At 46.2% G+C, this 16146-nt stretch overlaps 1 protein-coding gene across 1 annotated transcript in view; it reads right to left on the bottom strand.

Moving 5' to 3' along the window:
- GNAI3 (G protein subunit alpha i3) overlaps positions 1–16146 on the bottom strand; it is a 32089-nt gene that overhangs the window by 3905 nt on the left and 12038 nt on the right. Inside the window, exons 2-5 of the mRNA XM_042800215.1 lie at positions 11028–11070; positions 10778–10919; positions 8486–8643; positions 1641–1769 (exon numbers count right to left, since the gene is read on the bottom strand). Of these exons, the coding sequence (XP_042656149.1) occupies positions 1641–1769; positions 8486–8643; positions 10778–10919; positions 11028–11070 (472 nt within the window). The remainder of the gene's footprint in view (positions 1–1640; positions 1770–8485; positions 8644–10777; positions 10920–11027; positions 11071–16146) is intronic.

The following is a 16146-nucleotide window of genomic DNA, read 5'->3' as shown; positions in this document are numbered from 1 at the left end:
GTGGACCACAGGAGGAAAGATGAAAATCTCTGTGAGGACACAGGCTATTTACTTAGCTTGTGTCATTTGCCATTACTCTCTGCTGTTAGCGCAGAGACATCTGGAAAGGAAGAGCATCCCCGACAACTCAGCTTCGCCAAGCTAATCCAAATTCGAGTCACAGTTATACTAAGGCTACCTCAGCCCGTTATTAATGTCTGAGATTTAGCATCAAGGCTTCCATCGCGGGAAAGATGGCAGCTCCGGGGTTTAAGATGTATTAATGCTTTCCTTTGTGGAGCAAATCCCTCCAAGACGAGACACCTCGTGTCTCGGGCTCTGCACATGATCAATGACTCCAGGCAGGCCTGGGAAAGAGCAATTCCCCTCTTTGCATCAGGGAGGCACGCCTCCGAGGGCTCAGCCATTCCACTTTAAAAGAGGGGTTATACTCATTAAACCGAACATGCCTGCTACCTCCAGCTCACTCTTCTGTTAGTCTGACGTGATGGTTTTTAAAAGAGCACCACAGACTGCAGCTGAAAATGCTAGTCCTAATACAGGACAACGGAAGACAAGTTTTTTTTTCCCTGGACGAACCAGAAGTCACGTAAACAGCCCGGTGATGCAAAGTGTTTAGGCATTTTTGTTAAAACGGTTTGTAAGTTAAGGCAGTTCAGAAACCAAAGTGCTACGTTCTCCCAAAAAAAGCGTGCAAACACATCAGATTTTATAAGCAACACTTGGATTTTTTTTGCTATAGCTCTTTCAAACTTCAAACACAAGCTAAAAATAAGCAAACAAATGCTTATTTAAAGGCTCTGAGCAACAAAGACTTGAAAACATTGCCACAGACGAAGGGAACTCGCCCGAGATACAGGCGCTGCATTTTCCTACATCCACATTACAGGACACAAATGCCCACCCCGCGGGGCTCCGGGCTGTTTGTCAGGAGCACGCTCAGGATCCAAAGCGAGGATTTTTCTAACGAGCAGATGGAGAGCGGGGAGGAGAGCTAAACTGCAGGCTAGCAGCCGCTACGGGAGTTAGAGGGAGCTCGATTAGTGATACGTAAAGGGACACTGCCAAGACCAGGCTTGATACCTGAGCCCTGCAGGGACTGAATTTAGAAGGCAGAGGGGAGAGGCAAGTGCCATCCTCTGCGGTGTCACACAAAGGCAGCCAGTCCCCAGCACCCTTTCGGCATGCCCCGTTCCTGCTCTGCAGCAAGTGTCAGTCAGCACAGTCATCTACAGCTTCGTGGAGAACACCATGCAGCCCAGAGCCACGACTGTGACTGCGGGGAGAGCTCTTATCTCCCATTTTAAAGGAAGGGGTTAAATTCAAACTCAAAATCCAGAAGTCAGTGTCCTTTTAGTATTTTTTTTTTTTTTTTTTTTGGATCCTGTAAACAAGCAGTCAGTACCTGTGTCTGCGATTCCAACATAAAAGCAGCTGAAAAGAACAGAAGAAGGCAAATAAAGGTCAAACCGGTATCTCCAGTGAGCGATGCCAGTAGAGAGGGAGTGTAACGGAGGTAAGGAGGACAGTTAAAACAGGGCAAGACATTTTGCAGCGCAGGTGTGGGACCTGCCACCCCCACCACGTGCTGAAGAAATCACCGCAGTCCGCAGGGACAAGTGCTGCCCTTCATCACTTACTTGAAGTACAGGTCCTTGAAGGTGAAGTGAGTTTCCACAATGCCTGTAGTTTTAACTCTGGTCCGCAGAACATCCTGCTGAGTCGGAATATAGGTCGGCTGGGATATTCTATCCAAGTCATTTAGGTAACTAAACCAGAAGAGACAACAAGATGCACCTTTTTTAGTCTGCTTGCTCACCATGAATCTTTTATAAACTGCAGAAGAAAGTCATCACAGAATTTATTCAGCATCTTCACACAGTACAAACCTCAAACATGCAGCAAAAACATCCCTTGGGTCTATCCTAGGGTTGATTTTGTGGTTTGTTTTTTTGTTTGGTTGCTGTTTTTTTTTTTTTTTTTTAACTTAACCCCTCCCCATATGACCTTGCACCATGTGCTGGGTAGAGTTCAGCTAGCTGGGGAGTGAAGCCTGATAAGAGGCTAGCATAAGTACTGCTGATGCAGAAGCCATGCCAAAGCTGGTATCTCTTGGGGCAATTCAAAGCAGTCAAGGTCTTCCGCATCAAAGCACAAGGCAATAAATCCAGTGGCTCGCTTTTAAAGGGCAAGAATACATCAAACGAACCAGGAGGAAAGAATTAAGCATCAAGAACTACCCCCAACACAGGCAGATTCATTCACCTCTTTCGGCAACAGCAAACTAACCCAATGCTCTCCGGCTCCCCGACAGCACAGCTGCTGGAGAAAGCCATTTCTCTGTAGCACCAAGGCAACACACCCATGGAGACCCCAACTAATTCCAGCTACAGCGGATTCCCTTTGAAGTTCGGCTCATGGGCACATAAGTAGGAGGTATATACATCATTTCCAGCAGTGTCAGAAATCCCACTCCAGCCAGCAACACCTCTGAGCTCATTTTTCCTGTTAAGGGGAAGGTGACAACCTCCCGCTTCCGCAAAGGAGATGAGGATTGCTCCAGCTCCCTTGGGAAGGGACCAGCCACAGCTTTATCAGGAGCGGTTTTTAATCAATACGGTACCATGTAACAGTGAGATTTTAGTGGCACAATGGCTCTGTGCTGGTATAACCACCCCTGCCCTCCCAGCCAAACATTATCATCACAGATCCCTTGTCAGCCAGGGATTGCTCCTTCCTGCACGGTCCATGCCTGAAAGCTGTGCCAGGAACCCCAAATTTCCACTCGCCTTCACCATCGAGCAGGGCAACATACTGAGCAACATCTCCCTCCTCCGTCAGCTCCAGCACCTCCTCTGGCCGTGACTGCCAGCGCGTTTGCAGAGCACTGACCTATTTTCCAAGCCCCAGAACAATCCAGTCTACCTGCCAGCCGCCTGCCCGTGCTTGCCCAGCGCTGCGGGGCTTTTCTCAAAGAGCTGGTATCTGCAAGCGGTTTTAGCCCAGAAAAGGGCCAACTCCTCTCATTCCTCTCTCATGTTCAGTGGGATGACGGGTTTGTGAACTGCTCTTTGACCAGAAACGCAGCACCCAAAACTTATACTCGGGATTTGCTTTAGTTTCAGCTTAGTAAAACAGAATTTGGAAGGTACTTACTTTCACTGAGATTCTGTTATGAAATATTCCTGCTGAGGAAATAACATGCCCAGATTTCTACCCACTCCATTCTTTCCTACTACTACGAGTTTAGCTGGGATATGGTGGTTCAAAAGCTGATGGGAGTGCTACCTAAGGGCTGACCCAGCAGATCCTAACAGCTTGGCTTTAATACAGGTCACACAGCTGCCCTGCATCACTGAAGTGCTAAACGTGCAAGCTGAAGCTGTAAAGCATCTGCTCCTAATTGCCAGTTTTCAGCATCAGAAGTTTGGGCAGTGAAAGTGGTCTGATTCCTACTTCAGGCTTTTTAGGCAGCCAGCGAGGAGTGAAGAGAGCCAGGCAACTCCCACCAAATGAATTGCAAAGTGCCACTTGAACACTTGCACATCAATCAGGGGAACAAGGTGTATCAGATTAAGCAGCACTATCTGCAAGCTGCCTTAAAAAATAAGCTTTGCCTGACTAATTCCAGGGAGACTGAAAGGACAAATCCCATGGAAATGCCTAAGCAGCTGGAAGATCCCACACAGGGGATTTCTTGGCAGCAGAAGAGCCGCTGAAGCACACATGCACACAGCCTCCTCCAGCCACCCCTCGCCTCGCCTGAGGCAGTTAACTTTGTGGGCAGAGGCCCACTCAACGAAACCAGGCTCAGAGCCCAGCCTCTGTGCAGACTGCCACTTGTTTCCCCTCTACCACACACAGATTGTGTGGAACTCGAAGAAAAAAAAAAAAAAAAAAAACAAAAAAACAAACCCCCCAAAAAACCAAAACACCCAAACAAAACTAAACAACTGGAAAAGCACAGTCTGAGACTCATGGTTTTAAGCAACTCATAACCCACAGTTTGCCACAGTCTGTCTGAAAGTTTAAAGATGTTCCTCACAAATATTGTTTCAGGAACTGAAAACATACCTGACTGACTCTTTCTACATCCCACGCAGCTTGGATCCCTTTTCACAATCTCCTTTGCCACCAGGCTTCCTTCATACACTGAGCTTGCAACACTTGGTCCCCACCTTGTATTCTTGTGTTTACAGAGCCAACTATTTCCCACGCTTCGCCACCACCTTGCAAAAAGACAGTTTTGTTTCCTTTCTTTTTCTCACCCTTAAACTGAGGGCTCACGTACAAAAAAAACCAAAACTGACCAAAAGCCTACAGTGTAACTCGTGTTTGTCTTAGTGACCCTCCAAGCCTTCCCAGGACGTCCTGTGCCAGGCTGGCACTGGTTCAATACCTGTGTGTGCAAGGATCTGTAATTCCAGTCTGAGCAGAAAACCTGCTAGATTGAGTGTCGGCCCATCTCGTGCTCAGACTGCTCTAAGAAACACTGACTGCAGGAGACGGATGCTCTGAAGCAGACAGCTTTCAGTTGGTGAAGATAACAGAGTTCCCCTCCTCCACATGCTCACACAAACCCTGGAATGGTATTTTCCTAACAATTCAGCCATGTTTCCTTTTAGCACTGGAAAGAATGCTTTCAAGGCCAAAAATGCCTCTGAAAGCTCTGAAAGATTCATACAAAGCATTTATTATGAACGGCTATCGGCAGCCTGTGCTATGGGAAGGAGGGGCTGTCACCATCATGCCCGAAGGCAGAGCAGCAAACAAAAGCCAGCCTTTGCCAGGGAGAGGGGACAAGAGGGCAGAAAGATGCAGGTTTGGTACCCAGGTGGGTCAGTATTTGCAGCCACCAAACACCAAGCTTTCCAGAAACATTATCACAAGCACCTGTGCCAGTCTGAAAATGCAAACAGTATTCTTCCTGCATAGGCTGACAGCTCATACTGAATTAATCATCTCTAGCCAGGTCTTTCTGCAGGAAGAAAACAGGTGAAGACCCGGTGAAACCTACATTTAAGAAATGCATTTCTTTTGCAGAAGTCTGCCTCCTCCCTCCCCTCATGTTTAGCTGGATTTTGGCAGATTAAGCAAATCAGAAAAGAAGGTAACAGAGCAGGATCCCCAGGAAAAAGGAATGTTGTGTATTCCCTTTATCAATTTGAATGCTCATTTGTGTCGGCTATGACAGACCTACAGTCTGCAGCACAGACCTACAGATGAAAAAGCTCGCTTCAAAAATGAGCTGTGATCCCAAGGCAGTGCTACTCGAGGGGAATCACAAGAAAGCATCGGGAGGACAATGCCCTGCAAACTAGTGCTTGAAAGCAAAAGGAAGAAAAAAAACATATAGAAGTAATCTAGGTTTTATCCAGCATCATGTCAGGGAATTCAGGCCAAAACTGCCACTTGGGACCAAGACAAGATATGCCAGAATAGAGAATGGTTGATCAGAAGCTATGCTAATTGCCTGTGAGACTGCAGATAATTACCTACAGTATCTGCAGACTAGTGTCTCTGAACTTTGGAAAAAAGTAGTGAAACCAGCAGCTACAACATTTTAAAGCATTATCTGCTTGCCGACGTTTCCAAGTATCAGATGGAGGTAACTGAAGAGATGTGCAAGACAGCAATATGCCTTAGCATCCGCACTGCCACACCAGCAAACAGGTTTTTGTTCTTTGCAGCTCTCACCCTGAGGTCTGTGCACAAAGGTCCGAAGCGCTTCTCCACGGCATTGACTCAAGATGGGAGCGGTGAGCCACAGAGCCACGCGCTCGCGTCACAGGTGAAGAAAAAGGGGAAGTTGCAATAAGGCAAGTAGAAATATAGATGTTTGAAATACCACACCAAGAGAGCAGGGTGGCTGCTAGAGGGACATTATCACATGGTGCCTGGGGAAGACGCTGAGTGTTTACACTAGTGCTCGAACATCCGCAGTTTAGACCAAGAGTTACTCAATTGTTCTTCAAAACAAGTAAGAAGAAAACATGCAAAACACTGATTCCGGGACAGATCATTCAGATTGGTGTCACCAGTGGTTGTTATCTTTGGGAGCTTACCCCCGCCTGTTGCATGTGGATTACGACACCCCGTTATTAGCGCTGCCTCCTCTCCTCCCACACAGCAGGATCCCTGCAAGGGAAGTGCTCAGCGGGGCAGGAAACGGCAGGAAGAATTCAGAACAACTCGATGCTGCCCTGAAAACCCTGGCGCTCTGCCACGGCGCTCTTGTTCTTGATGCCACCTAATTTTCACGAGCAATCCCCTCACATGTTGTTCTTTCCTCCCCGCGTCCCCCTCGTTCCGGGTGTCTCAGCAGAGGCCCTGAGGTCTGATGTGAAGCAAGGGTCAGCACCTAGTCAGGCAGAACCAGGCTTGAAACACAGCACAATGCTGAATTGCAGCTGGAAAACCAGTCATCTCAAGTGGGGCACATTTAAAGGCTGCTAACCCTGACGTTTCAGTCCTGTTTGTAGGAGATATTGAAAGGAGCAGGGAAGTAAAATTCCCCCCAAGAGAACTGCACACAAAAGCTAGTACCTACACAACTACCACCACAAAAAGCAACTGCAAGACATCCATCCTTTAAGCATGGACAAGGGCACTAATTGGGTAACACCAGAAGATAAGTTGGGTCAGGAGCCACACATTGAGCAGAGAAGAAAAAGTACTGACTGAATGCTCATCTGGCCAGCTCATCCTGTACATTGTGAGATGGGGGTCCCGCAGGAGAAAACAAGTTTTTAGCTGCATGATCGTGCTCTTAGTTAAAGGAACCCACTTGCAGCACTTCCTAATTGCTGAGTTGCTGGGCTACCAATTCAGAATAATGCTGCTTTCGTGCAACTTCCTGTGGTCTTAGGACAGGACGTAAAATTCTCAGATGCACTTCTTTTTTTAAAAGAAAAAGATACATGGGTCATCATCAGGCTGCAATCTCCCTCCCACGCAGATTTGACACCAGTCCACAACAGCAATTTGTCACAATAGCTGCGCCTACACGTACCAGTAACTGGACACGAGCAGGCTGCAGATGTTCAAGAATAACCCTCCAAAATCCAGTCTCTGGAAAGCAGTCAAGTGGGCACTTACAAAAACAGGCTGACACCCTCTCCCCCCCAGTTTGCTCTGCTTCTGATGCCCTTCTACCCTGTTTTCACCAGCCTGCCTTCGTTCCTCTCTTTCAAAGGTGACCATCAAGACCACAAAGCCAAGGTTCCCCATCTTTCGCTTCCTACTTAAGCTCCACTCAACCACTTATGCATTCTGCCTTAGAACTCCTTAAGCTTTCCTTCCCTTCTCCACATATTTTCATTAAATTATTCCCTCACTCATCCTCCCTCCTCACCTATCCTTTTTTCTCCCTTTGAATCTGAAGTTTCCTCCTTGCATGCTGTAAAGGCACACACAAATCCAAGAAAGCCTCCTCTTATCAACTCACTTACCTTGATCTAAACTCATGATAGCCTGCCAAGGTGTTATAAATTTAGAAAAATTCTTCCTTATTTTCAAGCTAAAATATGCTCCACACAGAAAGAGCCTGCAGGCAACCGAGCTGTGACACATTTCTTTATAAAGCACTTCCATGCTAATTTTTCAAAGGCTTCAAACTTAGCTAAATTGAGGCAAGTTTTCAGCTGGACATCAGGAGGCACACTTAACCCCAAAATCATCCTTTCAGAGTTTCAAATATTTGTTCTAGAAAGAACAATCACATGACTTTTAAAAAAAAAACCAAAAAGCAACAACTGTTTTGCTCATTAAAAGAAATAGTTTCCCCTCCCTGCACTAACCTGCCTCTTGGAAATACATGAGGCATTTAGTCAAAATTCTCATTAACCAGCCAGCAGCAGCCTATTTATCTAGTCATAACTTTCCAATTGTTAAGCAATTGTGTGCATTTTAGAAGCAGAACAATAAGCAGGTTTATAGCTAGCCTGCAGCACTGCCCGCATGGTGTCAGGCAAAGGAACTGAAGTGTTTGAAAGCTGTTAAGAACAACTACGTGAACATTGATCTGCCAATATCAGGACATCCCACTATTGGAAATTGTTGCTCATCACAAAGGTGGTAGTTTAATCAGGAGCTCGGTTTCGGGTGTTACTCCTTTCTGTAGGGACAATGAAGGTGACATAGCTGATCACCTGCTGTAACAAGCCATATTAATGCAAGCTGCTAAGTTATTCTTCTGCTAAGAACAGATTGGCAAATTCACTTCGGCACAAAATAAGGAAGTGGGTTTTTTTCCCTCTACTACATAAAGGGAAGACAAACAGCAAAACCGACTTTGATGAGCTGAAGCACCAAGTCATCCTGTGAGCCCAGCCCTGCGTAAACCAGTTAGACTCAGGTTTCTGTCTGCCCCCTCGGAAGGGGACCCTCACCACCCACGTACCACCCTGCTTTCAGTCACACCGGCCCTTTTCAAACACCGTTTGGTCAGCTGGCAAGAGCCCAGATGCTGATAATGGTTTCTTACTATGACGCAGAGTCGTTAAGCTGATACTCTCTCGATCTGCTGAAGCAGGCCTGAACTCCAGCATCTCTCCATAACCGCTTAATCACGCCAGCTAGCTCGGCAGTCATCACACCTTCCTCTGCGCTTCCAGCTAATACAAACAACTGACGGGCATCGTCCTGCAGGAAGAGGGGAAATCAAACCAAGTTAGGATGTACACTCATTTATACCTTTACAAACGACAGTGGGGTTTAACATTAGTAGCAATCCTAGGGGCTGTGGCAACTTCTCCAAGGAATCATGGCCCCCTCTCTCCTGCTGTCTAACCAGTCTTCTCCCCCACATCATCAAGTTATTTTTCTCCTGCAGTCAGAAAGGCAAATGCTGGGCAAGCAGCTCCAGCCTGTGGGGCAAGATGCCCTGATCACAGGTGGCACACAACACTTCTGTCGCACTGCTGCCGCAGGGATCACCGCTCCAAAGTAAGAGGCAGCGTTCACACCAGAAACATGAAGTATCAGTAACGTGGCATAATGCTTCAGAGAAAAGGGCAGAATGACAGTGTGCTACTATAGACTAATGAACTAAACAATAAATAATAGTTTCTAAACTGGAAAACCTTTATTATAGTGTTGTACAGCATGGTGACAAGGCAAAAATTCAGTACGAAAACCAAGCTTTGGATGATTACAGGTTTAAAGCTTTGAGGACTTGCCATCTGCTGCTATAGCTGTCAGAAGTAAGGGGGACTGATTTCTTCACAAAGTGTTTCATCAGGAGATGAGATGGACTGATCAGGATTTGAGTGTTTGCCTTAGAGCATGAAAAATTCTTCTCAGAAGCCTTAGAGCTAGACCTCACTTCTACAAGGTAACAAGCACATTTTGAAAGTGAAAAAACAGGCTGACTGAGATCCCACACTGATGTTTATTTCTACAGTGATCAGATGTGCCAGCATCCTTCAGGAGGTGTAAGAGACCTTTCGCTACTCCAGCAAGTTCTCAACTTCAGACTGTCTCCTCCTAACGTGGGGTGCTCTCACTGGAGTCCTACATAGTACTGCCCAGCACGTACCTAAACTTGGGCAATACTCAAGTCAGCATGCTACTCCAAAGAGTACCTCTCTAGCACAAGCAACGGGCATCTAAATTAACTTAATCAAGGTCTGAACTGCCACGAGAGGTGGACCTCAGTTCTGAATCTTTGCAGGTACAGCACTTATGGGTGTGGTGCTATATTGACAGGTCACCACTGTGGTTTGCTGCGAGACAGTCGATTTGGTTACCCATGGTCTTTCCTAGGAAAGCATGAAAAGTTGTTTGCCTTTTAGGGTGGATTGGGACATGAGAAAATTCTTGGCACATGTCTCTTGTTCTGCTTTTGAGAAGCCAGCTGAGCCTGGGCAAGTCAACTGAGAAAGGATCTCAGATTTTAACATCTTCCTCCTTCCAGCTACCTTAGTTAGGCTGAGATCAAGCATAGAAGAAAGTGGAAGGGAACTCCAGGGAGGATTTGGAGCAGCAACTGAAGAACAGCCTAGGTTAGCATGCAAGTGAAGATGTGCCCTTCAGCCAGGATGCATTATATCTTACCTTCAAACTATCTGTGGTTGCATCACAAAGAAACAAGATAGATTACTTCACTTTACCATACATTAACTGTAAGCATGAGGAATTAGTGCCAGATAGCAAGAGTCACAGTCTGTACAGCCACTGCCCTATGCTGATACACACAATTCCTTTCTCCTACCCCTTTTCAGGAGTCCCTGACTTCCCATTCTGTCTGTGCTTTCCCCACTACCACAGGGATCAAGACTTCACGATTTCAATTTCTACCATCTTGACGTGTTGGAGGTGAATGCTAGTAACAGCCCAAAGAATCCACAGAACTAGATGGGCCTCAAACCCTCAAAAACCAAAGAGGACAAGCATGAATAGTGAAAGCAAATAAAATTTATTTGGCTCAGCTTAAAGATTAACTGGCATAATGCTGTGAAACACTACTGAAGACTGATGTCAAGCAATTTAAACCAAAGCTGAGAGTTTTGTTAAAAATTCAAATAGTTTAGGCAATGGTTTGAGGATTTTTTTTTTTTTTTTTTAAGCATTCAAACTATTGAAGGTTCTTATCTGTAACCTCAGTAAAATATTTGACACTTTGTACTGGTAATACGTTACAGATTATGAAAAGTCTTTCACTACTGTATCTTGTAACAAACTTATTTCGACTGTGAGTGTCACAAACAATTTCCAGGATTCATTAACACAGTTCACATCACAGACTCAGACTAAGGGAAATAAGTGAAATACTTACTGCTCTGGCAACTTCCCCAAAGTCTATCTTTAGCCTTCCCATGGCTCTTATGATTGCAATGATGGACTGGATAGTATTGCTGTAGACAACCACTTTATACTGTTTGCATTCTTCCTCTGAGTAGCCATCCTCATGAATAATCCTGGAAGAAAACCAAGCCGTCATTCTCAAGCCAAACCAGAAGGGCACCACAGATTTCTTACTTTATCTCATACAAAAATGCAGTTTATATGCCTGAACTCTCACTTACTTCATCTGCTTCACAATGGTGCTTTTCCCAGACTCTCCAGCACCTGAAAAGCACAAAAATATTCCCATTAGCAACCACATGAAATTAAAAGGAAAAGCCCAGTTCCCACGCACAAGCTGACAGGGTCTGGAGTAAGATACTTCTCGTGCCTTGCTGCTGGTAACAGAGCTCCAGAGCAGCTGTCCCAGCCCTTTGGAAGGGGTTGCTGAAGAGCACAGCCACAGGTACATCCTTCCCGGGTTTTATTTACAGATGCTGACAGCCATTATGCATTCAGCTGCTAAAAAACCCCCTAGAATTTCTGAATTTCCAGAGTACACTTCTAGATCACTGAGGCTAGGTCTGAAAAACTGGGACAAGGATTTATCTAGTAGGCTATCTTCCATCCCTCTCCTCCAGCTCAGTAACTACAGTCCAAGGCAGCCCTACAGCTATGTGCATCAATGCCATCAGCTGCTACCCACAATTACTGAGCTGTGCAAGATAAAAGCATCAGCCTTAAATAACCAGGTGGATGTAATCACAGATCCCAGAGCATTTTTACTAGGAACATCTGATTTCGAAGCAATCTTGTATGATATACAGCAGCAGGGAAGTAGAAATTGTTCTTGCAGAGCCAGGTGAAGCAGCTTAAGACATTAAAGCCCAGAAACATGTTACTATGTCAGAGCAGGAACACCAAAACAGATCTTGCAAGTTCCCTTGTCCACTTAGCACAGAGTCAGCCAAACGTTGGCCATAATCGTTCAAACTAACACTTTTTTTTCCCCCCATAGTGGAAAGACTAAGTGCACTCCTGTGATCCATTACTAGTGCATAGTGGAAAGCACACCGGTATCACTCCTGAGCTAGATACCTCTTAAAACAGTTCTGGCAAAATTCAAAGAAGATACCTGTCTAGACTTGAAGTGGCAGCTAAGGTGTCTGAACCACCAGCAGGAAGATCAGGGACCTGGGCTCCTGCTCTAACCCTCCAGCTGCCAAAGCTGGTTCCCACAGCCACCAGACAACGCCGGGATCTACAGCACGGCACACCCATACACACCCACCCACAGAACACGCAAGGCAAATTTCAATTGATTAATAAGCTCTATTCTCTATCATTTCCCACAATACAGGGTTTATTATTCTGGGAAACTGAGGATCAAGAGACCAACGGGTTTAGCTCGGAAACGAGCCTTTGCCACAGGATGATTTCCAGTTGAAATATCAGACCTGCAGGCTGTGGCCCTTGGACATGCCTGCATTGCAAACAGCCTTCCTTCAGAGAAAGGCAGAGGAACTTGGCTTGCCAAATCTCTGCAGACCTGGGGGGTGGGGGGGGCTGAGCTACCCCTGCCTGTCTGCAAAATAACAGCTAGTTAATCTGTTTTTCACAGCTTTTTCTCTCGAACCACAGAGCACTTCACAAACCGCGTCCCCCTCCCACAGGCACGAGGCAGGAACCACCTTTGCACACCCGTGCAGCAGCTGACACCCGCACAGCTCGGCGCCGCAGACGCCTCCCTCCGGGATTCAAAACCGTCACGTTATCACGGTTTATTGAGCTGTGCAGTCAGCAGCAGCCGTGTCCCAGCCATGAAGCATGTGAAAGGCACGCACGGCGTTACTGCGTGTCAGCAGAAGTGCAGGTCCTGGGTTACTCTGCCTCCTGTGCCCGCAACTCCAGGAGGTCACTGCAAAGGAGCTGGACCAGCCGGTGGCTTCAGGGCTCCTCAGCCTAAAAGGCTCACACTGAGCTGCAGAACTGGGTTTGCTGAGGGCAAAGGAATGACGTTGAGCCTGGCTGGATTTGGATAAATGACTCAAGAGATCCTGGATGAACTAAAAGACCCAAGGTCCCATTCAATTCTAGCATCGAGGCTCCAGATGTCCCAGCCTGCACGTCCACGCAACGCAGCAGCATGCTATCCCAGAAGGGCACTGCTACAAGGAAGGTGAGCTTTGTTGGAAGAGAAAAATAATTTTTAGATTATCAGACCGACAGGGGAAAAAAAAAAAAAAAAAAAATAGCTTTCAGGGATGTCAGGCTGTGAAAACTGGGCTGGGGCATACTCCTCAAAAAAAAAAAAAGCAGCAGACAAGCTTTCCAGTGCTACCTTTGGGAAGCACGGCTTCCAGGAAAGCGCTTCCCAAGCCTCTTGCAACACCCAGAGAGGCCAACACTGCATTCCATTTCATTCTTGTATCCTTGAAGCCTCAGGAAGCTCTGAGGAACAGCACCATGAACAGGGTGTGAAAGTGGCAGTGCTTTCTAAAAAGCAGAATTCACTTCTCAGTCTCATTACTTCATGTCACACCAGCAAAGGAACAAAGAAATCAAACCCCTGAAGAGGTCACTTTGTAGGGTTTGTGACGGCTACAAATTATTCCCTTGCTTGGAACTTTGCACACCTTTTAGTCTGCTTGTTTCACATTCCTTCAGGAATCAGTAGGAAAATCCTAGTTATCACTAGGAAAATCCTTTTAGGCTGATAAGGCAATTAAAAGCACTGGCAGGACTGTTAAAGCACAGGTTATAGCAGTGGCTGTGAAAGAGCAAACACAACTGCTGCTTTCTGAACAGTTACACAACAGCCAGATACAAGCAGCTCATTCACCAGCAGCAAACACATTGTGCCAACGTGAGCCCAGACCTGTCGTCAGCAATCAGGACTGAACGAGGACAACGCAGCCTTTACAACCACGCACTTGTACTTCCACTCCCAAGTTCATCCCGGTCAGTTCCCAGATGTTGGTGAGGATTCCCGAGGATCCATCACTGTATTAAATTACAACAAGGTTTCCCCAACACCAGACAAGGTCATTTTCAAGCTGAAGGTGCATTTCCTAGTTGCACTTCGACAGCTTGAAACCAAACAAGCAACCGCGTATTTTTACAGCTCTTGGTGGCCGAATAGAGCAGATGCAAATCAGCCTCTTCACATCGCAAGAGCTTTCACAGTCAGACAAGCACTTTCATGGCAGGTTCTCAGGCAAATGGAAGGAAACTCAAGAAAAAAGGTGCCTTAATTCGTAATCCTCATTTGCAGGTGGCACAGGGCTGTGCCTCCATCACCGGGTGGCCAGACAAGGATTTCTGCTTATTTGGACCCATTTTGCACAAGGGAATAGAGAGGCAACATGAGAAACACGTTGGTGTTCAATGACCAAGTACCCAGTGCCTCTCCTGTGCAGCTCCTGGGGGTGCCACAGCCAGGATATCCACGCAAGAGCACTGACACCTTTAAACGCTGATTGCTCAAACACCACCTTGAGTTCATCTGTCTCGACATCCCCCTCAAGGGACTGTAACACTAACAGCTGCCCAGCACAGTAGGAAAACTCTTTCCAAGATAGGGCATGTAGTGCAATTTAAATTAATTAGCCTTTATAGTTTAAATTGAAGGGTTACCAGATTAGAGCCTCTCGTGACAAAATACTTTCAGCCTGCCAAGTTGCATGTCTGCAAACCAAAAAATTTAAACTTTTAAATTATTCCTAAGCAAAAGGCAATTCAATTTTTTTTTTTTTCCCCTCCCTCAAGCCTTAAAGAAAAGCTATTGCTGGTTTAGCCTCAAGTAGAGCAGGCAATATAAACTAGATGCCACCTTCAAAGCCATTCAAGAAGCATTAACAGGGATGCAAAATGAAGCACATCTTAAGCAGAATCCCCTGAAATCTGCTCAGATGTTGGCTTTAACACCTTCCACCCAAGCAAATCCCAGGGCCTGAAGCACACTATGCCAGCAGGGTGAGACTCCGTCTGAAACCAGCAGCTTGCTGGAAACATCCTTCTCTTTAGCAGGCAGTTTTTCTTTTGTTATCGCCTCCTCTCCCAGCTGCCAAGATGTCTGCGCTTCTCCTCCAGCTGGCACGGATTTAATAGAGATGGCATCAAGAAGGGCTTGGGAGTACGTGTGCGCTCTTGCTACAGCTTCTGGGGCACTCAGCATGGAAGCATTTGTGGTCAGATGTGAAAAAGCTATCGCTCTATAGACTCAGCACTTCCACCCTGGTGAGGAACACAAAACCTCACTGTTGTTTTCCACAGTCATCCTTCACATTCCCTGTATTAAGGTGATGTGATTTGAAATCTTCGGTGTCCTGAAACACCAGTGTCCCAAGAGCAAGAGTTTAGAAGAGATTTTTGAACAGAACCGCTTTGGCTTTTATTGCTCATTGTCATATTTGCTGTCATTTCCTCCTTAGATTATCTTAAAATAATCTGCTGCTGCAGCAGGCAATGCTGAACTTGTACTACCTGTCATTTGACTGACAAAACAGTATCAGATACAATTATGCCATGACAACATAGCCAAGTTGGTAATACAGCACTAATTCAAACCACATTCAGTTAACTCCTTCCCTTCTCATTACCAGCCCCCACACACTTCAGTGGAGTTTAAAAGAGCAGCAACCCACTCGCAGAGGTTACTCACCCTGTTACTTTTAAGGGACTAGCAGAGGTAGGAAATAGTGACCCACATCCTCTAAACCTCTCTCCTTACCGACATACAACCCAGAACTGGCTCCTACAGCAGACACTATTGGCAGTCACAGCTACAAGGGCAACGCCAAGCAGTTAAGTCACCACCTCTGGGATGTTATTCCTAAAGGAGTTTTTCTTGATGTTCCAGGTCCTCTCCCAGGCTTGCTCTCTGCTCCTGCAAGAGCCATCCAGACAAGGTACCTCATTAAACAGTCATTTAAAAACGTCTGCCCTCCAGCTCCATAATCATTTGCTGGGAGCTCCTGCTGGGATGGCAGCTGCTTGCCAATGAGATGGCCAACGTCAGGCACCATCTCATCTCAATTGCTCAGAAAAAAAAGCAGTAACACTGCCCTGGTCTATTCTGAGATACCTGTATTACATCCTCCCACACAGCATAAGGTTTTTCAGGAGCCTCTCTTGCTTTGTGCCCATCCTTTACTCTTATCTTATCCCCCACTACCACAGACAAGGTCCACAATCATTTGCACTTCACTCTTACTTTCCAGCCCTAGCTTCAACATATCCAGGTCTCACTTCTGTTCTGACACTTGAAACTTCTCTAAACATTTGCAGATGTAGACACCACACCAGCTGCTATTCTCCTTTTTCCAACTCACTGGAGTGGCTGTAAAGGGTTTGCATAAA

This window comes from Tyto alba, unplaced genomic scaffold (assembly GCF_018691265.1).
Source record: "Tyto alba isolate M040663 unplaced genomic scaffold, T.alba_DEE_v4.0 Super-Scaffold_30, whole genome shotgun sequence".
Taxonomy (NCBI): Eukaryota; Metazoa; Chordata; class Aves; order Strigiformes; family Tytonidae; genus Tyto; species Tyto alba.
The sequence above is the reverse complement of the archived record's forward strand: the minus strand, read 5'-3'. Positions and strand labels throughout refer to the sequence as shown.